The sequence below is a fragment of the Rhamphochromis longiceps genome, linkage group LG4, assembly GCF_057381845.1.
Source record: "Rhamphochromis longiceps isolate RC_006_pf linkage group LG4, R_longiceps_female_GT1.1, whole genome shotgun sequence".
Classification (NCBI taxonomy): Eukaryota; Metazoa; Chordata; class Actinopteri; order Cichliformes; family Cichlidae; genus Rhamphochromis; species Rhamphochromis longiceps.
In genome coordinates, this window is record NC_140560.1 from 33,249,442 (window position 1) to 33,271,471 (window position 22,030).

At 39.3% G+C, this 22,030-nt stretch overlaps 1 protein-coding gene across 1 annotated transcript; it reads left to right on the forward strand.

Annotated features, from left to right (window-relative positions):
- Positions 1 to 1,843: 1,843 nt before the first annotated feature.
- ppp1caa (protein phosphatase 1, catalytic subunit, alpha isozyme a) lies at positions 1,844 to 16,635 on the forward strand. Its single transcript, XM_085404633.1, has 8 exons — positions 1,844 to 2,002; positions 2,246 to 2,363; positions 13,424 to 13,555; positions 13,796 to 14,026; positions 14,143 to 14,247; positions 14,352 to 14,575; positions 15,048 to 15,182; positions 15,373 to 16,635. The coding sequence occupies exons 2-8, from the start codon at positions 2,309 to 2,311 to the stop codon at positions 15,487 to 15,489; spliced, it is 999 nt and encodes a 332-aa protein (XP_085260759.1). The 5' UTR covers positions 1,844 to 2,002; positions 2,246 to 2,308; the 3' UTR covers positions 15,490 to 16,635.
- Positions 16,636 to 22,030: the final 5,395 nt, after the last annotated feature.

The following is a 22,030-nucleotide window of genomic DNA, read 5'->3' on the forward strand; positions in this document are numbered from 1 at the left end:
CAAATTTAGCATGCCTTCCCTAATGAAGTGGAGATACCATCTAATTATTCTGAGAAGGTTTTTAGATTGATTTATTTGAATCAGTGTAAAGGAGACAAAGTAGGAGACTAACAACATAAATATCCGCTGTATTTTTATTTGAAAGTCATATTTACAGTTGTTCTCCTCTTGCTCTCTCAAAGTGTGTGTCTTTGTGTCTTTGGCGTTGATTTTCCTCATTAAATAAGCCTCAAAGCCTCTGGACTTCTTTTATGCCTTAATGCTCTAAGCTGTAAGACAGACAGAACAAGGACTGATGGAGAGCAATAAAATGAGATCCTCACATTTTGAATCAGACCACCAGACTGAGAAGATAACACCTCCCACCTGCCAAATGCTGATAAATTCTGCAAGCAGCCCAATCCAACAGCCACATCATCAGGTAATCACATCGTTTAAAGGTGATGCATTTTGGAAAAAACAACCTACTGACACACAACTATTAATGACAGGATGATGCACCATCAAGCTGGTTGCCACCTGACCAGAGGAAACTAGCTTGATGTCGTTAGCCTTAAAAGGAAGTCTTGTTTGGTTAGGATAAAATTTTAAAATGATCATCTACAAGTTAACAAAATCAGGAGAAAGATATGAAACCTCTTTTAATGTCACAGATGCAAAGACACAGTGAACAAGGAATAATACTTCTAATTTTATGTGCACTACACATTAAGAGATACATTCCAAAAACATTCACATAGGCCAAGTGAAAGACACTCGTTGCTACTTATTTCTTGTTATTTTAGCGATTAATTCAATTACGTTTTATTTTATATAACTCAGAATCATAAACACAATATTTTAGCTTTACACATTCAGTGGGTCTACTGTAATTTGATTGTGCAACCACAATTCCCTGCTCACAGCGGAAAATGCACAAAACCACATGTAAAAATGTAAGTAGAGAGAAGTATGTTAAGTATATAGATCGAACCACTTGTGTAGATCTAGAAATACTTCTAATTGTTTCTCATTGTCGCTTTTGTGTGGCAAAGGGACCCTTTGGTGGCCCAGTTCTTGCTTTAAAGGGTCTCTATCCAAACTATGTCAGCAGAATGTCCCTCAGATTGACTGAGGGATCAATACTGTAGGGGTCAAAGAATTCTGGGTTTTTCTTTGTTAAAAATAGATTTTTACCAAAGTCCTTCTAAAGTCAAGCCAGTTGGCAGTCACCTTTAAACACATTCAGAGACTTTGAGTTCTATTTTGAAGTATTATCAAAATTAAATTTAATGTCACTAGTCATCTAGGCATAAAAATTAAAAAATGTAGAATCATGCTTTTCACATGAAACTGTACTCTTACTTTTTATTTAGTTTTGGACTTTTGTTTTTGTATCAGACTGTTTATTTTCCATAGTGGCTTACAGCTGACTGTAACAGATGACTGACAGTACTAATGAAAAGATGCACAAAAGCCCTTTGTATTATTCGTGCGCATTTCACCACATTGACAGACCTTTTTATCGTTTTATTTCGTTTATTAAACACACACTTGTGTGTGTCAGATTTTTGCTTGTATTAAAAGCCTCAACTTCAATTAACTAAGATGCATAACTAAGATCAAAGTGTGGTTTTAGGGTTTAAAGTGCAGTTCCACGTCGACACACTGGGTGGCGCGCTTTGAGCTTTAATTTAAATCTTCATTGATGCCATTGTAAAGTGCTGTAGGCGGTGCCTAAGAATAAGACGGACCCAGTGTGTATCCAATCAGATGCGAATATTGGGGAGCTGAGGTCTGCGATTGACCAATCGCTTTTTGAGAAACGTGTGAAGACCTCGGTTTGATTCACCCTCCTGTGTTACCGTAGACGCTTCGCTAGAAACGGCCCTCTTTTAAAGTTCCTGGGGGAAGAGTGGGGCGACCCGGACAAACCGAGGGGAAAAGGGCCAAGATCGAACTCAGGGGATAAATATTTACACAGATTTCAACACGGGAGGATTAATATTAAACCGGACACAAGGTTTGACGTGTTATCTATTTTCAGGTTTGATTATTTAGCTAACGTTTGCTCACTAGCCAAGGTTCAGTTTTGCTGCTGCTAGTTTATGATACTTAGCTAATAGCTACCTAGCTAGCAGAAGCTCGGTTAAGCTCATTGACTGTTTTTTGACATTGGTCGACTAGCAAGTGTGACTCATTCAGTGAATTACGACATTATAATTTGAGTAACTCTCAGCGTCCATTCCCCATCTTTCCCTCACAGAAATCTAAGGTGAGACACAGAAAACCATCGTCTTGAGCCCGAGAACGTCAGAAAATAAAGAAAATGGCGGAGCCGGACAAATTAAACATCGACTCTATAATTCAGCGTCTCTTGGAAGGTAAGGAGGATCAAATCCGCGTCACAGCCAAGTGTTTGTTATATTAGGGCATGTCTTGGTGGCAGTGAATTGTGTACATCATGTAGGTCAGCTGCAGTTAAAAGCGGACACAGTGTGTTGTAGTAGCCTACTTAAGATCGCTCTACTCTCAGGCTCGGTGGCTGGTTTTGGATCAGCGGTTGAAACCAAAACAACAGTGCTCTTTATAGATTGTTTAGCAAACCGTAAAGATTGGGGGTGCTGGTTTTTTGTTTTTTTTATATATTTTTTAAATTTAGATGATTTGCTGTCGTGCTGTCTACAAAAGAAGGGAAACGCGTGACGTTATAGAGTGCTGTAGAATTGGAAAAGATGAGCATTACTCGCCTATTTATGCAAATTACGCATTCTGATGCGCTATTTGCGTAGGGATATTGTGTTTTTACCTGTGTTTTTTTTTTGTTTTGTTTTTTTGTTTTGTTTTTTTCTTCTGAGTTTATGTAGGGGAAATGATCAGACTCGGTAGCCGTAGTGGACTATTTCCATTTTACGTGTTAATTCTCTTTGAGTAAGAGTAGTTTTATTGCTAATATATATATGCTTTAGTGATATATATCTATATCACTAAAGCACTTCTGGATGGATGCAAACTGCATTTCGTTGCCCTGTACCTGTGCATGTTGCCCTGTACCTGTGCATGTGCAATGACAATAAAGTTTAATTCTATTCTATTCCATTCTATTCTATTCTTTTGCAGTCAGCCCCTTCCCCACTAGAGTTGTTGAGTTATTCAGAACGAAATGCAGATTTTGGTTAGTTGGTTTCAGTTAGTTTCCAGATGGGGTTTTCTCATTGTTCACGTTCTTTGTTTCAAAAATGTTTGGTTTTAGTGTCTTTTAGCTTTTTTTATTTTTTTATTTTTTTTTATATTTATTTTACTGTGGAGGTTATTTGTCAGGGATATTTTCAGAAGTTCAGAATGGATGTCAAAATTAAAAGGTATCTGGCTCACACTACGTGAACCAAAGGTTGTGATAACCAATTTGATCAAATTGTCAACGACTAAAAAATGAGGATATACCTTGTTTTTATTTCAGTTTGCTTAAATGTTTCTTTACAACTGGTTTTAGTTCTAGTTGATTATAATAACCTTGCTTCTCGCTGGCTTGGCTGGACTGTCTGAATTTTTGTTTTTTTGCAACTGCATTTTTGGAGTTCGTTTGTAGTCTGCTTCCCTGAGAGACTTGTTAATGAGCTGTACAAACAAAAATGCTCTGATTGGGACGTACTCCATGTAATGGTTATTTAAACAGGTTAGGATGCCTCTGTACAAAAGACATGCACTTTAGGAGCAGACAGGTGCATACTACAAAGACTAGATGTTCTCAGGTCACGAAAGGTATGTGCAAGACAATCTGCAGATACACAAATATGAAGAATGTGCCTTTTTTTTGTTGGCCAAGTATTTAAACTTTTGCCTTAGATCACGTGAGGAAAAGGGCAACCAATAACTTGAATCAAGTTACAGCAACGACAACATATTTTCAAGGTAACATGAAGACCTGTGTCTCTTGTTTTTTGTTTTATAATCTAAAAGTGGTGTTGAAACAGAGTTTCAGCTGCCCTCAAATGGCATCAATAAGTCTGTCCTCCATTTCAGTGTAAAGTGAATTTCCACAGGTGTTTATAATTTCCTGGAATCAGGATTTGCCTTGTTTTATATTCATTTACATGGTCTTCGTATGTAATTATGCAGTGGTAAAACAGATTTGCATTTGGTATAAACATACCATGAAAGATGCATTTAATGTTAGTCTGCAGTGGCAATAACTAGGCCTAATTTAGAAGTGCAGTTTTTTTTTAGAAGCCTTGTAAAATATATTAGGGATGTTATGATACTTAGAAAAATTATAAATATAATTTATATAAAAATACAGATTATAAATGCCTGGAAAACTGTAATACTCAATAAAATGCTTTATACTGTTTTTGATACCATGAAGTTCGAACCATACAGACAGCCAAAACAAACAGACAGTGAGATAACTGTAGGGTGAGCGTGTATGGCAAATATTTCAAGATTGGGAATTTAAAAAAACAAAACAACAAAACCTATAATTTAGGTTGTCTGAGGTATCGCTGTACGTCCGAGGACTTGACAGCATATTTCTGTTGCTGAACAAATATAGCGGGTAAGGTCGGCTGACAGTTTCTTTTCTCTGTTTCAGTCTGCAAATTTAAGAGAACACAACATATTCAGACACACACAGTAATATCATCCTGTTAAATTAACATTGTTTATGTTATATGGGCTGGACTGATAACTTTTGCTGACTGGTTTCACATTAACATTATAATTTTGTTATTAGCTACACTAGCTAGCCACCACCTTAATGATAACCTAACATGATGCTATTGTGGCTATTTAGCACAGATTTTATGTTTGATACCCTTCCTGATGCAACTCTCCCATTTATTTAGGCTTGGGAATGGCACTTGGAGTACACTAGCTTGTGGACCCCTCGATTCTGGTTTTGTGTCCATTGAATACTGGCTAATATTAATGTATGCACTAGCCAGATTAACATTAATGACTGTCTGATAATGGAAACAGAACTGACCTCTTGAAATTTTTCAGTGTTTTTAAACATCAAGTACTGTTCAGCTGCTAGTGAGGGGAGGGGCTGTGTGTGCCCCTCTTCACCCTGCTGCCTTCTGGCAGGAGATAACGGAGCATTCGGGTCCTCACTGCCAGACTGCAAAACAGTTTCTTACCCCACGACTCCCGAACACTCAGTGACTGGACTGGCACACACACACACACACACACACACACACACACACACACACACACACACACACACACACGTACGTCACTACCTCATGGACTAATCTGCACAATCACACGCACACTATTGTACATCAAGTTACTTTTTTCACAATGCTCAGTCTTTTGCACAACTTACTGTCATTGTTGCACTTCTGCGTGTTAGACTGTCTGTTTTGTGGTTGGGTTTTTTGTGCAATTTTTGCACACTTGCACTTTATGTAGTCCTTTGTTGATTGTCTGTTATATGTAGCAGCATGGTCTTGGAGAAATGTCTTGCTTCACTGTGTAGTGTTCCACTGCAAATGGTTGAAATGACATTGAAGCCACTTGACTTGAACTGGAGGAGCTAAAGATGGCACTGTGGTATCAATGCTCCTGCAAATGAGTATGTAATCCAAAAGTAATTTTTAGTGTTGATTAGCATCTGACAGTCTCTTAAAAAAACAACAAAAAAAAAACAAACAACCATACACAAGACAGTGCCGCAGTGAGATACCATCACTGCTGATAAACAGTGCTCTGTGATAGACTCAAGGGCATCAGTGTAAACAGTATCACCATAATCAAACAGGGGCAAAGTTTTGGATAGTACAGTGAAAGTGAAACAACAGCTCCATAAAGAAAAATGTGTTTATAATTAAAAAAAAAAAAGTTTTGTCTTCCATTTGGGTTTTAAAAGTGAGTGTAGCATCCTGCCAGAGTCCTAAGTGTTTAACAATATTGTAACAAACTGTTTCAGTGTTATTACCATAAAAGGTCAGTACTGTTTGGGACTCCTTGCTGCATTTGCTCCACTGCTGCTTTTAAGCACAGTACAAACTGCTTACGTCACTTCTTTGTTTCTCAAAACAAGAATTGCATTAGTATTAAAATTTATTGAAGCTATGTTCTTACTGTAAAATATGTAGTTGTTGTAAACAAATGTATTGCAATTGCATCACAAAAATCCCGAGACATTCCTGAAGCAGATATGAAGTAAGCAATATTCTGTGTTTGCTCTACATGCTAACTGTCCTGGAAATGCTTGCTTTAAATCTAACTGCTCACTGACAAATTTGTCGTGGCTTTAAGTGTGTGCGAAATAAACAGGACTGTTTTATCTTCACATCCGCGCTGTGGTTGTGTAATAGGAGCCCAGAGGACATCAAACAGAAGAATAAATGTACTCAGACCCAGCGGTACAGTTCAAACTGCGGTTAGAAGAAACTAGGTTGTGACCTCCTGTAGTTGTCCTTGCATGTCAGTGCACTGGGCACAGCAATTATGAATTTTCCCATGTGAAACTGCTAAAATGGAAAAATCTTTTTGTTATTTTGTCACATTAGAAGTGTTGTTTAGATTTTCATTTGTGTAGTAAAGGCTACTTCATATATGTATATAAAAATAGGCTTTGCTGCTTTTATTTTAAGGCCCAAATGTGTTTTGTGGCTCCATGCACATAGAAAAGTTATTGACCTCTGATATAACCTAGCATGACAAATCACAAAATTACTTCAGGGTGCTTTATGGATGAGGTAAATCTCTCCCACACAGTGTGATTCATTGAAATTATGCCTTTAGGGGCCACCTGATAGCCGAGTGGTTGGAGGCCTTACCACAGGGGTATAAATGACGTCAGTAGTCAGTCTCCAGTTTGATTCCCAGCAGGTCGAACCTTCATTCTCCACCACTGCCTTCTGTCTCTCTCTCTACCACTGCAGCTTTCCAAAAGATGCAAAAAAAAAAAAGTTCTTTTGACCAGTAAATTGAGAAATAACATTTGGGATAGAGTTTTATCCCAGGATCACTGCTGTTAATAAATTTGACCTTAGCCCTCAGTTTGTTTACCTTCTTTAAATATAGGCCCTGCATGATCAGCCTAAGCTGAGCTGGTGGAGGTGATTGGGATTATGTACAAATATGCATGTGCAGTCAAAGTACCTCCCAGAGAGTGTGCTTTTGTGGGCCATGCTGGCTGCTGCTGCTGCTGCTGCTGGAGTGTTTTGTACATAGATTGTTGTACTTGGGCTGTGATAAGACTGTCTGCCAAACAGAGGAGAAGGCAAACACGCCTGATAATGGCTGTATTTATATCCACTTATGTAACTACCGTGACCTTTTTTATCCACATTGGTGAGGATAACCACTCGTAAGCTGATATTTGTATTCTCAGCGTTCTGTTAAAGGCGGCAGACTCCCACTGCAGGCACTACATCAAAAGGTTGAGAAATTATCCTCATGCTAGTTCAGTCTCCCATGTGGACAAGGAGGTATCCCTGCTCCATGCTGGCTATGTTTCAAGACCAAACCAATTAAATGTGTTTGGGTAGCAAGTAGTTTCAATTGGATTACTTGCGTAGGTCTAGAGCTAACTGAACTCTTAGCTTGTGCTTCTAGTAGCATGCGTAGCAAGTGTGGCATCACGTAAGCTAGGCCAGAACAGCCGGCATTGAGTGAGGCAGCGCTGGGGCGATTCAACTGTTGATTCCAGCACCCCTGACATCCCCTCAGCTTTCTGCTGTGCTCCATCTCTTTGTTTTCCACTGCCTGACCAGTGTACTGGAAAGCCTTTTGTCTGCACCCCCTCATGATAAGCTTACTGTTGCCCACTGGCTTGTGTGGCTAACTTTGGAGTAAGCTCTGTCAGTGCTTAGCCTTCTGTAATCCAGGTTTAAAGTGGGAAGCAGCACTTCAGTATTTATATCTACTTTCACTGTTTTTAGTTGTCACTTCAGGACACTGCCATTATTCTCTGTCAGTCTGCTGATTTCTACTCTCTCCATCCCTTTTAAAAGTGTTCCGCAGCCACTGTTAAAACCTGGATTATTTTGATGTGAGATGGCCTTTAATTATGTCTCATGCTGTGTTTAGCAACACACAAGTAGTGGCATATCTTTGGAGGCTTATTCAAAGCCCATAAAGGATTTTTGAATTCTTTAAGTGTAGTTAATGTGGTACTGTAGTATGTTTATTTATGTTGGTCATTGTGTGGTGGTGTCTGCATCGCTTTTGGATCACAACTTACTGTTGGACCTGATAAACAATTAACAACAGCTACTTTTATTGAAAAGCAAAAAGTAGAGAAGTTTTCAAACAGGACTGCGTCTACACATTTCCTGTGTTATCAAAACAAGAAAAAGAACACTTACACTGGCAGAATACAAGCCATGTTATTAGCATGATGAGTAAGCGAGAGCTGTAGTAATAATCAGCTGTATTAATAAATATTTGCCTTCCTCTGCTTTAAATATGACCGTGATAATAAGGGCATAACATGGCTGCTTGCTCTGATCTTCATCTTCTGTGTGTTGCTTCGTGGATAACAGGATTATTTTTAAAGGTTATGAATGAGCCTGCAAAAAGTGTTTGACAACTTTACTGTTACAGCTCAGCTGCTTCAGATTCACTAGTCAGTACTTCTTAAATGTTTGGTCTTACTAATGGCAGAGAAATGCACTTTAACCACAAGGGTATGTTCCAAGTTTAATGAAACAACATTTTTAATACGGAGATCAAATCATTAGCACTGCTCTGGTGTCATTAGAATGGCATTTCATTTAAATGTGGCTTTGTGAAGTTAAATTGAATGACATGGGGCATGTTTGAAGTGGGTTTTTGACGAATTGCTTAATGGTTAGGACATGAAATTGGGGTTTTTCCTGGCACGAAATGGCCATTTGGGGTGATGTAATCATACACAAATGCGCAACTGATCTTTGTTACCTTACTCAACAGAAGGTCATCATGTTGTTTGTGGTCATTCTGCTGATTTACCTTTCGTGGAAGGTCTTGTTTTTGATTAGCCTTGATGATCTTTTTTTTCTTTTTCTTTTTGTGTTCACTACAAAAAGCTCGTGAACATAGGGTGAGGGTAGGGATGCAGATTGACCGGTAAATTGAGAACTTCACTTTTATGCTCACCTCTCTTTTTTACCATGTGGACTGGTAGCATCTGCATCGCTGCAGCTGCAGCACCATTTGTTCTGTCAATCTCCCGCTCCCTTCACCCCCTCACTAGTGAACAAGATCAGAGATACTTGAGCTAAAACCTTTGATTGTATCTACATGCCATATTGAAATTCAAACTTCTTAAAAATAAACCAGCCTACAGCTTTTTTTTTTTTTTTTTGTAATTGACAGATACAGTGAAGAAATGACAGGAAAGCAGAGGGAGAGAGAGACGGGGGAAGACATGCGGCAAGGGGCCGCGGCCCGCGGGTCAAACCTGGGCTGGCTGCTCTCAGCCGTACGGCACATGATCGCCTGCTCAATGCACCGAGCTAAACTGGCGCCCGGGTATCAGACTAAGTTAACAGTTTATCCGCATATTTTGATACAACTTCTGGAGGCTTGCTGCAGATTCTTCACGGTGTAAAACAAATGGCGGTGGATGGAGCAGATATAAAGTTTACTCTTCTTCACGTTGGAGTTTGTTGATCGGGTGGTTTGATGAAGGACTCCTGCTAGCTTTTTTTCCCGGCAAAGGTTTTAAAGGTGATCACAGGAACAGCGCTCCTGTTTTGGACACTAGATACACGTTTTTGGGTTGTTTTTTTTTTTTCTTCTCACTCAGCCTGAGCTCACTGTCTCGGTAATGGCTCCGCCTCTTTGCTCTTCACTGTGTGTAAACAGACTCTGGCGCAGTGTTAAAACTCTGATAACATAACACAAAAGTGATGACGTTGCCAATGTTTTTTTGTTTTGTTTGGGGTTTTGTGTGTGTGTGAGTTTTTTTTTTAATTTTTTTATATAAATACTAGGGACTGTTTGACTCTGTATTCAATCGTTGCCCTTAAAGACGTTTGTATTGCAGGTCTGGGTGTAATGCTCACATTTACATCATTTGACACGTCAGCACACTACAGAGCCATGTGTTAATCGAAGCAAAGAATTTGTATCAGGAATTTTTTTATAATCGAATTATTCGAAATACTCGATGAATCGTTGCAGCGCTACAAGGAACAGTTTAAATATAATTACACAGTTTTGGCTGAGCTTGTTTTGAGGTTCATCAGCAGCAGGTATAGCCATCTCAAATGTTTAATATTGTCAGAGAAATCCAGTGTGAAAAGGGCTGCCCTGCATTGGTTCGCTCTTTTTGGTATGTAAAAGGGAAGTGTTTATCTCTGAGCCGTTGTACACCTGACAGCCATTAAATCAGTACCATTAGAGAGAGCTCTGTTTACCTGCAGCTTGAATATAATTGTCACTCAGACTGTTGGAGGTAGTTGTTTCCATAAAGTATATTACTCTGTTCATTAGCCTGTGTAGAAATGTACTGGGTGGGAATGAGACTCCTCATTAGAAGGCTTATACAGTTTGTGTCAGGAGCTGCTTTGGCATCAAGCAGCACATGTACGAGCGGGGGTGTGATTGATTCTGTCGCCGATACAAACAAACCTGATTCCAAACTCCATCGCAAGCAGTCTTGTGTAAGTGTGCAGTGGACTGAATTGCAGATTAACATGGCATCACATCCACACCCTGCAGCTGGTGTGTCAGTGGACAAATATTTTGGTCTGAATCATTTCACACTGCCTGTGAGACTCCCAGATACTTTTTCCCCTCTTCCTGTGGCTGTCATTTACATCACACTCCTACCTTTTCTAGCATTAAAGCTGTGTCGGCGACTGTTTTATGTGATGTGGCTCCGACAGTTTGTCAGGAAAATTAGTTGGACTTGTTCAAGTCTTTATCATGACTGTGTGGTAAGTGTGAAAACACATGGCTGAACACACACTAGACAAACCTGCTGAATTCTTAACATCCCATCAGCAAAGGCTCTCTGTGACAGAAACTGAGTTTTTTGTTTTAAAAAATTTTTATTTTAAAAAAGACGCTAACCAGGATGGTCAAAAAATACAAAATTTTTGGTCATAATTACTCAAGCTTTTTGTTTATCACATGGGCAAAAATAACAGGAAAACTGTTAGCACAGATTCTTTGTCTTAATTATATGCTTACTAATTGTTCCTGAACATTTTCATATCCCATGGACTTGTTTTGAGCCCGTTTACATATAATCAGGATTCCTGCTAGTCATTAAAGTCTTACCTGGAAGATAAAAGTTAAAAATTAGGTTTTCAAAAGCCTTTTTTTTTTTTTTTTTTTTTTTCCTCACAAGATTGCTGTAAGTATTAAATTTGCAGATGCTCAACAATTTGATCCATTTGTTATCATGCATATCTATCATCTCTTACTATCTAGAACAACATGCTAACCTAATGGCATAATTACAGATGTCTTTTACTGGCTTGTTACCAGTTTGACACCACAGGCTGAGTGTAGATGTTGTCGCTACCGCTTTAATTGTGGCTCACTTTGTTGGCCATAAAAGTTACTCCCTATGCCTTAATTCAGCTTTAAGGGTACCTTTATAAAACAAATCCGGTTACCCGTACGGATCAGGAAGCCAAGTGTGCAGTGTTTGACATAACTGACCATGACCTGATAGGCTGAGGACAGTTTAAACAAAGTTGGTGGGGCAAGTTAAGTCACCTGCTGGCCTGTTCGGACCACTGACAGTTTTCACCGACCACTACTACGGTACTTATGAGTTGGTCTGTGAAGTAAACCGGTTTAAGCAACACTCACTAATTAATATCAATGTTTTTTTTTTTTTGTTTTGTTTTCTTCCTCTTCTTGCCCTCGGTAACATGTTGTTATGTGCTGAACAGAACATTTCATAGTGGTGTGGAAAATGCAGCAGGAAGGTGACTGCTGCAGGACCCCACAGTGCAAGCATTTCACACGTTTTCTGCTAAGAACAGATTAGGGTTTAATAAAAAGTGCAAAATTAAGCACAATTATTACAATTTTTTTTTCTCCACACAACAAGGTTGAAGTTGATCAGAGATGTCATAGTTTCTGGTTAAGCTAGCTAATCCGCTTTGATACAGTAAGCAGCAAAGACAGTGGTGCCACTTAGACGTTGAACACTGGTGGAGTGAAAGAAAATGTTTTCTTGGAAACATTTGTGGGGAAAGAAGCAAGAGCACTTTATCATTATGCCTGTTTAGTGAGATTAAAGGTGAAGAAAAGCTGTCTTGTGGGCTCCTCCCATCCACTGGAGGTTTGCTTTATGTTATGACAAAGCTAAAGAATTAAGAACAAGTTTTAAAAGGTGTGTGCAGATGAGCAGCTTGTTTCATTTTCCACCATGGTTAATTTTGGCACATTTTTCAGTTTAACTTTGCTTCATGTTGCAGCCTGTAGCAATGTGTCTACTCATATATTAAAAACGTAAAACACACTGATGTGGAAGGTCATCACAGGCCAGGCTTGTCATGCATGCACTGGTGGAAGCTCTGAGCAGTAATTGTTAAAGCCACAAACCATAGTCACGTCTTCAAATTCCTTGTTTTGTCTTAAAATTAGTCCAAAGTTCACTGCAGTCATTTGTTTATAAAGAAAACCATGTAGCACAGTTTCAGGGATTAACACATGGCTGGTTAGTTTAGTCGTTCTTTTAAACCTGGAATATAATTTGTTGTTGTTGTTTTGTTTAATACTTTTTGTTAAGATGCATCTGATTTAATTTGGTGTGTGTGTGTGTGTGTGTGTGTGTGTGTTAGTGTTAACCTGGTAGAGGGCCCTTGATTATGTTTATGATACAGCCTGTGTCGTTGCTTTTTTTTTTTTTTCTTTGCTTTTTTTTTTTTTTTTTTTGAGACATTGGTTTTACAGCCAGTAGCGTGCCAATCGTTGCTTCTTCACTGTGCATATTTACAGTCCTAATGAAGTGTTTGCTATCTCTTTGCTGCAGCCACATTAGCGAGAAGGGGAAGTGGGTTTCACGTCCTCTAGCTTTGGTTTGAACTGCAGCCTAAGCAGAAACACGAGGTTGTGCATATCTAGCAATTTTCCACTGATCAGGTTTTCTCAGATGCTGCCTCTCGTTGCATACTTCACAAGCTCATGTTGTGGTGTTATGTTTTGGTAAGCATTTAAAAGTGTGTCTTGTGTTAGTACCGTGTTATTTCCAAAATCTGTAGTGTATTATTACCTCCAAATGATGTGTCTACCTGCTAAAGTGTCTGTTGGACTGGTCTGCTAACAGAATTTGTCAGCAGTTGGTTGGTGGGAGGTGTTAATTTTCCAATCTGGTGGTCTGGTTCAAAATCTGAGGATCACGTTTTGATTGAATGAAGACTGACGTAAAACAGTCTTATTTACAGATCTCTTCTCTTTGTGGTGTTGCTGAATCTCTTAAATTTCTCATCCCTGTGTGTTGTTTTTTTTTTTTTTTTTTTTTTTTTAACCCCCTCTTTAGTCAAAGGATCTCGGCCAGGGAAGAACGTCCAGCTGACCGAGAATGAGATCCGTGGCCTCTGCCTCAAATCTCGTGAAATCTTCCTGAGCCAGCCGATCCTGCTTGAACTGGAGGCTCCCCTGAAAATCTGTGGTGAGTTTTAATTAACCAAAGGGGTTGGTGAGTTTCACAGGACAAAGAGATGATGTGGGTCTCAGAGGATGCACTTCAGGCGCACTCTGGCGCAGGAGAAGACGGTCATTATGAGAGGGTTTTCTCCTTGTTTGCTTGTCTGTAATTAACGCTTTTATCAGCTGATAAGCGTGGGCTGTTCTGGCAGAAGCAGTGAAAGCATGTTGTTTTTAAATTGCACATCTCTGCTGCCCCCTGCAGGTGATGTCCATGGTCAGTACTATGATCTGCTCCGGCTCTTTGAATATGGAGGGTTCCCCCCAGAAAGCAACTACCTGTTCCTGGGTGACTACGTCGACAGAGGAAAGCAGTCACTGGAGACCATCTGCCTGCTTCTAGCCTATAAGATTAAATACCCAGAGAACTTTTTCCTGCTGCGTGGCAACCATGAATGCGCCTCTATTAATCGAATCTATGGCTTTTATGATGAGTGTAAGTACAAAAGAGGCTTCTAAAAGGAAACCAAGGCAAATTTGCAACTTTAAATCTTGCATTAATTTTTTTTTTTTTTTTTTTTTTTTTTTTGGGGGGGGGGGTGGGGGGGGTAGGTAAGCGACGGTATAACATTAAATTGTGGAAGACCTTCACAGACTGCTTCAATTGTTTACCTGTGGCTGCCATTGTAGATGAGAAAATCTTCTGCTGTCATGGAGGTGGGCCTTGTTAATACGTGACTTTACGAAGCCTAAACCATTTGATCCAAGAAGCAAATGTTGGCACATATTTATGTATTTTTCAAAAATGTTTCCTCTCTCAGGCCTCTCTCCTGATCTCCAGTCAATGGAGCAGATCCGCAGAGTTATGCGACCCACAGACGTGCCTGACCAGGGTTTGTTGTGCGACCTGCTGTGGGCTGACCCAGACAAAGATGTGCTCGGCTGGGGTGAAAACGACCGTGGAGTCTCCTTCACATTCGGTGCAGATGTGGTGGCCAAATTTTTGCACAAACATGACATGGACCTAATATGCAGGGCGCATCAGGTAATGTTTACTAAATTCATCTTTGTATAGTACATTTCAGACTCATTGACTGAAGAAGTGTTCCCTTAATTCTTATTAATCACGATGCATTGTGTGGCTGTGTTTTAATAGGACTAATCAGAGGCATTTGTAGTGTTTTTCTTACCATATTTAAAAAAAATTTAAATGTCTTCAGAAAACGGGACGTGAACTGTAGATTATGAAGATGCATTAGCTAACTTCAAAGCTGTGACAAAAACATCTAAAACACAAACAAAAATAAGCCCCAGACCAAACAAACACTGGTGGAAATACTTATAAAGAAAACTGTGAGGGTGTTTCAATGTAGGTATGATATATTCTATTTTTTAACAATGCCTGAGTGACATAACATTAAACTATAGATCTGATTCTTGAATGGCACTAGCCTCTATTTTTTGTTTAATTTTTTTTTTTTAATATGTAACATTGATGGTTTCCTTTTGGTCTTCAGGTGGTTGAAGATGGTTACGAGTTTTTTGCAAAGAGGCAGCTCGTCACTCTGTTCTCCGCTCCCAACTACTGTGGAGAGTTTGACAACGCTGGTGCCATGATGAGTGTGGATGAGACGCTCATGTGCTCCTTCCAGGTGTGGAGAACAGAACTAATAACTTTTCGGAAAACAAATTTGTTTCGTTTAGTAGTTTCACACTAAAATGATACAATATATGGCTCGCATATGTAGTGATGGTAGAATTTTAATTGTAATTAACTATAAAATTAGAGTTCACTGTGTGTGTCTGTCGATCTAATTGATTACTTCTTTGTCCATCTCACAGATTCTGAAGCCAGCAGATAAGAAATTATATCCTTACGGTGCTGGGGGAGGAATGGGATCAGGGAGGCCGGTCACCCCTCCGCGAAATTCAGCCAAGGCCACCAAGGCCAAGAAATAACACCCACTGGGTCCACTTCCCACAACCTGCCACCCCCTGTTGGCCCAATGCTTCTTTTTTGTTGTTGTTTTATTTCTCCTCCTCTACCTCCCAAACCTTTTGTCTCCCTTGTCACCAAACGGCAACAAAGAAACCAACTGTCCAGGGTTCAATCATGTTTTTTCTCACTAAAACTATTTTTAACTGTTCGTTTGGTTGACTGGTTGAATTTTGCGTGAATGAGTGTGTTTAAAAAAAAAAAAAAAAAAAAAAAGTGAATGATGCAGAGGGAGCTTCTGTGTTCTGTACGTATGTTTTCTGCCTCCTCCTGTGTCCTGCGTTTGGTTTTCCTGTCATTTTGTAGAGGTGGGCTCTGCCCATCCTTCATATAAGCTCAAACCTTGCAGAGGAGGAGTAAAAAAGGGGTGGGGGGGTGGCTTAGCTGTTTACAGTAAGGCCTGCACTGTTTGATGTTAAACACAAGCTTTTGTACATCCTGTCTCTGAGGTCCGTGTATCTCTGTGTTATGTGATGGGTCGGGAGGGGGGTGCTGGGTTTTTGGGGATCAAGTTGCACGGTCATACGGTAACGGCACATACCACACACTGGGTGCACGGGTGGATATATGTGCAGGTGAGTCCTCGAATGAAATGGATTCACAATAATATATATATATTTTTTTTTCTTTCCTCTTCCATTTTTGAAAACCAATGATTTCAGTCATGGATGTGAAATAGTTTTTTTTTTTTTTTTTTTTTTTTTTTTTTTTTTCTCTTCCTCTTTTCTCTGTAGATAAATGAAACCAATGTGGTTTTACTTTTTCTTTTTCTCGTTTTTAGTTCACTGAAGTTGAATAAAAAATAACCATTTATTTGAGGCATGCCATCATGTTGATCACTTTGCCATTGCTTTATGTTTGTCACGCATAATGGCTGCTTTTCTTTTCGTTTTTTTCTCTCTCTGTGGTACCTTGAATTGACAGGCGGTGTTTTATAAGCGAGACTTTCAAAGCGTAGAAGCTAGGATGTGTAAGTTTGGGTTAGTTTAACACCTAGTGGAAACAAAGTGGCATTTACACATAAGTGGAAAAATCGTGAACAAATGAACAACACAAATCTGGTTGAGCCAGACGTTGCTGTTTTTATCAAATAAAATCCTAAATGTTTATTTTTTTCCTAATGATTGTTGGCTTCTGATGCAGCTAATGATTATTTTTGCAAGGCTGAGAGGACCAGGAAGGTAAATGACATCACCACGTGCAGTTAACATGTTGCACAAATAGGCGCCACTGACACTGCATCTGTATTGAACTTTGCACACGATACTTAAGATGCCTGCTGAGGAGATGAGAGATTTTTTTTTTTTTTTTTTTCCCCCACATTTTCACTCATTAAAAGCAACAAAAAAAAAAAAGCAAAACATAAAAACAAATGGAGACGAGATGGTGATTCATTCACTCTGACCTTTCAAAATGCTCCAGCTGAGACCACTTCACTCTTTGTTTTCTATGATGAAACGAAGAGTGGGTTTATTTAAATGTAAAAACCCACACTGAATGGGGGTGCAAGCAAGTTTAGCTCGTGTTTTGCCAGTTTTAACACTGATATTTGAGAAGATAAATAAATCCAAGGGGGGCTGGATTATATTAAAGATAATCATGTGCAGTGAACTCTCAGTGAATCCAGCGTGAGGCTGAGCAGCTAATGCTGTGTGGCAGCGAGGTAGATGATTATCTACGCTTCTTAGATCGCTTTTTGTAAAATATGTTGCCCAGATTGTGGAATTACTTTAATTGCTTGAGTGCAATCATTGCTTTGAGCACGTTCAGAATTTCTTCTCACTGAAAATTAAAAAAAGAGTCATAGACAAGAGTTGAGCATATGCTACTGGGTATTATTCAAGTGTACCACCTGCTGCCCCTCTTATGTGATCACCTTGACTTGATTCAGATTCCAGATTCATGAATTTTTAATGAGAACCATCTCTGTTACCTCCTAATGTTAGAGCTGGTCCAACCCCCACCCCCTCCGTGGCAAACAGGGTGTTCCCAGTGAAAGCGGGCCATAGTTCAGCGCAGGCTGTTGTAAACTGCTGGAGAAATCTCCCTGCAGTGTTTCAGGGTGTCTTACTGCCCTTTTCTGAAACTTTTTTTCTTTTTTTGCCCCGTTGCATCATTGGTCGGTCTGATTTCATTCATCTGTCCTTGCATTCTCATGTACACAAACAGTCACAGTCATCCCAGCCCCACTGCGATTTCTATCAAACCCACGTGGCTGTTAGAAAGCCGTGCGTGATGGCTTTTTAACAGGGGACAGACAGTGGGACTCTTAACTGCAGCGGATAGTGCAGAAAAAGGCTGGTGGGGGGAGCATCATTAGATTTCATCGTGTGCTCATGTCTGATTCACATTGAGTAATTTCAACTCAGGAAGTGAAATTTAAATATATTCAAATAAAATGATATGATTCATGTACTGAGAAAAATCCAAGCTTAGATGCCATTATTGCAGAATATGTGTACGTGTGAGTGATTTCAGTTTGTGTTCATATTTCAAAGTGGCTAAATGAAGCTCGGGCTTGGCATGCTGGTGAATGGTGCATGGTGGGTGGGTGGGTGGGTGGGGAAGCTGATATGATTTACAAAGATATCTGAAAATGTATGGAAATTTGTGATATTATAGGATAACAAAGGGTTTATACAAGGCTTGAGGCTATCTCCACAACAGTAAGTGGCTACTGTAAAACGGTCCAATAAAGGCCACTTTCACTCCCATTTCATAGCTGTACAAACGCTTATGACTTTTTAAATTGCTTCGCTATATTTACAGTTGTTACCTCTAAGAATCGGCGCTTTCATCGCTTTTTCTCTCAGTCTTGGTTTTTATTGACAAATTTAACCCCAGATACTGCAAAGCTTCTTAGTCTAGGATTTTTTTAATCAATCAGGGATGTTTTGCACCATGCACTGTCGCTGGGTAGAAATAAAATCATTAGATTGTTACGATTAAGATAACAAGACAACGGATATAAATAGTATTTTTATTTGTATTTCATTTGTTTTCAAGTCGACCACGATTTGTCTCTGTTTAAAGGTAGAAATAAAATGGAATTTATACACTTGTGTCTGGTTTTCTTTTCATCTTCAATTGTTACTAAAAGCTTTCTGCAGGAAGACCAAAAGCAGCTTCGTTCGAGGGGAGCGAGAGCGTAATTTTTCCACGTCTTTCCTGCCTCAAGGCTGTTTTGCTTTATTTCTTTTGCGGGGGCTGCCTGTATTGTCTGTCAAACATTTGGAGGATGAGTCAGTGGCACGGTTGGCCCATTTATCCCCCTGGATGTGCATTTACTTATTCATCTGACTTCAGCTGGCTCAGACGGCACCGAGAGATGCTTTACAAAATCAAAAGGAGTGTGACAAGTGATCGTGTTGGGCGTGAACTGGATGATTTTGAAAAAAGTGAAATGAAATCATGTTGCCAGCCTCTTCTTTCCTCTTTTATTACAGTTGGATTCACACCCCCTCTTATTTTTAGAAATCACTATAATGAGGACCAAGCCTAAGCTAAAACTGACAAATGGTGCCTTTTGGTATTTTGTTGATCACAGTGCAATCTGTGACTGCATGTAGGCTGACGGGTTTCACGTTAATGCTTTCCTTCACCACACTAACAGGACGACATCGGACACACACGTTCATATTTCAATTTCAGTGGAAATGGGTTCAGTGAAATCATGCTTATTTTAAGATTGAGTTTTTCTAACATGCAGCAGTGGTTCAAAGTTATCAAAAGTAATCATTTTAATTAACAAAAAAATGAATGCAAGTCGAGATATTGATGGTAGGTAGTTGCACAGTTTAGTTTGAATTAAATAAACAGGAAACAAAACACGTGATGTGATTGGAAGGTTGTAACGCTCTGCCTTCTAACCATAAATCGACAAAAATTCACCCATTTAAAGATTAAAAACACAGACATCAGGTAAATTTTAGAGTTTTGACTCCAAATTTTACCTCAGTGAGGTGTGTGTGTGTGTGTGTGTGCGCGCACGCGCTCTGTGGGTTTCTAATCAAATGCCTGTTCAATGTTTCTTTCCACACTCATTTTATACATGCAAACTGTATATTAGGTGGCTTATTTCTCAATGCAGGCTAATGTCTCGCGAAATATGGGGCAAAGAGGATGCTTGTGTGGGACAATCTAGGACACTGAGAGGTACATTTAGATATGCAGTATACAGCGTATGTGCCCATGAATATCAAAAATAATGTATCAGAACTGAATGCATGTTTTTTCTAACTCCATCACTTGATAAATGTTCATAAATGAAAGCTGTTTATTTTTAGGGTTTCTGGAACTCCTGTTTCCCTGTTAGTGCTTTTTTTTTTTTTAGTTATTTATCTATCTGGTTATATTCCTTTGGTTTCAGTAGGGATGTAGCTGCAGCTCTGCACATTCGCTGCATGTTCTTATTTATTTGTGGGAGTCAAGTGTGTTGACTCTTATAAACTACAGTCAATAGAAACTGCCAGAATATTTGGGTTAGAAGAACAAGAAGTCACAATTTTGTGCAGTTGCCTCTCTAATGAGGAAGTTGTCATACCAAACAGCAGCATTGTATGCTCTTGCGTGCAGATTTATTAATAATAAAATATAGAAAATAAACACAAGCTTGGACAGCGTAAACAAACAGTGGGAGCATTTATGGCCCCTGCAGTGTATTATTTTATGTCTTGTGGCCATAAAAACACTTCCTTCCATCAGTTTGTCAGTCTAATACTACAAATTCTCATTGTTTTCCAGGGACATGCCCATTTGTGTAACAGCGATAACAGGAAGCTGTCAGGTTTTATTTTCATTTTCCACATCTGTTCACTTGGAATGTTTTGCAGGCCCAAAAGATCCAGAGGAGAAAGATTTACTGCTACAGAAGCTTTGATTATGAATTTTTCTGCATAAAATATTTAAAATCATAAACCTCTACAAACAAGACTCAGTCATTTTAGTCACTGTAACAGCTCGCTCGTTCGAGGGCTCAATAAATCTAGCAAAAAGAGAAAAAATAACTCATAGACAAACAGAGCAGTTACTAAGGTTTCCTCAAGTGCTGAAGGGAGGTACACTTTCCTCCTCCAAGCAGCTGAGAGACACACTCTTTGATAGTTGAATGAAGTCATCCGGCCACTTTGAATACTCCAGCTGAGCCTTTGTGATGACAGAGCGATTGGTGCTTTCCACTTCTGCTCCTTGTAAAGCATGCTGCCACCGGGTTACTGAATGCTTGACACCCTTTAAAATATGCAGTAACACTACTTTGGATTGTTTTCCAGTTGAGACCTGTCCATAGAGATTTAGGGGGTGCTTATTTATCTCTGAGAAATTTCAGCTCTCCAGAATAGTGGCTGGCAAAAATCCAAAGAGCAGTGAGGTATCTGCATTCAGTGTGTCTGAAAATAGAAGCACAGAAAGATGGATTGTGTTTCAAACAGCGGGGCTGAGATGGCTGGCACGGCTCACTTTAAAATGTTTTATGTCCAAAAAAAACAGAATCTGTGTGAAGCTACATTTTTAACTCAAATTGGTCCAATGTCTGTATTTCAGACTGCAAACGGTCTATTTAAATGAACTTTGAAAGGCAGAAGCAAGATGACTACACATTGATATCGAAGCAGTTTGCCTGGAGCAGTCATTGGCAATATGGGAGAACAGAGTGAAGACGTCAGGCTGCTTAGAGGCACCATCTTAAAACACTTTGTTAGACATGTTCTTTGGCCAACTTCATGTTCACATGTGGTCATGACTTCCGTATTTTAGTAAGCTAAAAAAGCTTGCATGGAACAATTAAGGTTGCCACATGCAATGTTTTGTTTCTATATAGTTTTAAATGGTCTAAGCTGCTTTCCAAGGTGATTTTTTTTTCATGCAAATTCACTTTTTATTAGTTTTTATATTAGTTTTAACTTATATCATGAATGCCATTTGTCTGGGGAGTTCAGAATAGTATTACTTTACACCCACGTGAACCCCTTTTCAGGCTTGCTGTGTTCAAATAACTGATATAATCCTATTTTCTTAAGTTTAGTAGTTAATTTATAGTTAACAAGTTGTGACAATATCACAACACTGTGATATTGCAGTATTGTGAAGGAAGGGAGGGTCCACAGAGAGAAAACGGATGGACATCGGAGGACAGCAGATGGCTGAAAAAGATTAAAGAAAGAGAATATCAGCTCACCGTGCTGTGCCTATGGCCTGATGTCAGAAAACGCTGTAAGTGTGTTTATACTCTGACTTTTATCCCAAGCCTTTATGTGTGTGTTGACTCAGCAGTGATAAAATTAGACCATTTGAGGATAATGCCTGATGGTCTCGTGGCTTTATATTCCATTTTATGTTAACTTGTTCCACTTTAGATGCGGATGGCACCCAAAAATTCAACAAATGTAGAAAAGTAAGTGATGCTCACAGTTTGCTGAGGGAAGACCAAGTGATCCCACACTTTACATGGCCATCCCACCCAGCAATCAAAACCTATGTCGGTGAATGGAAGCTTATCTGTTATAT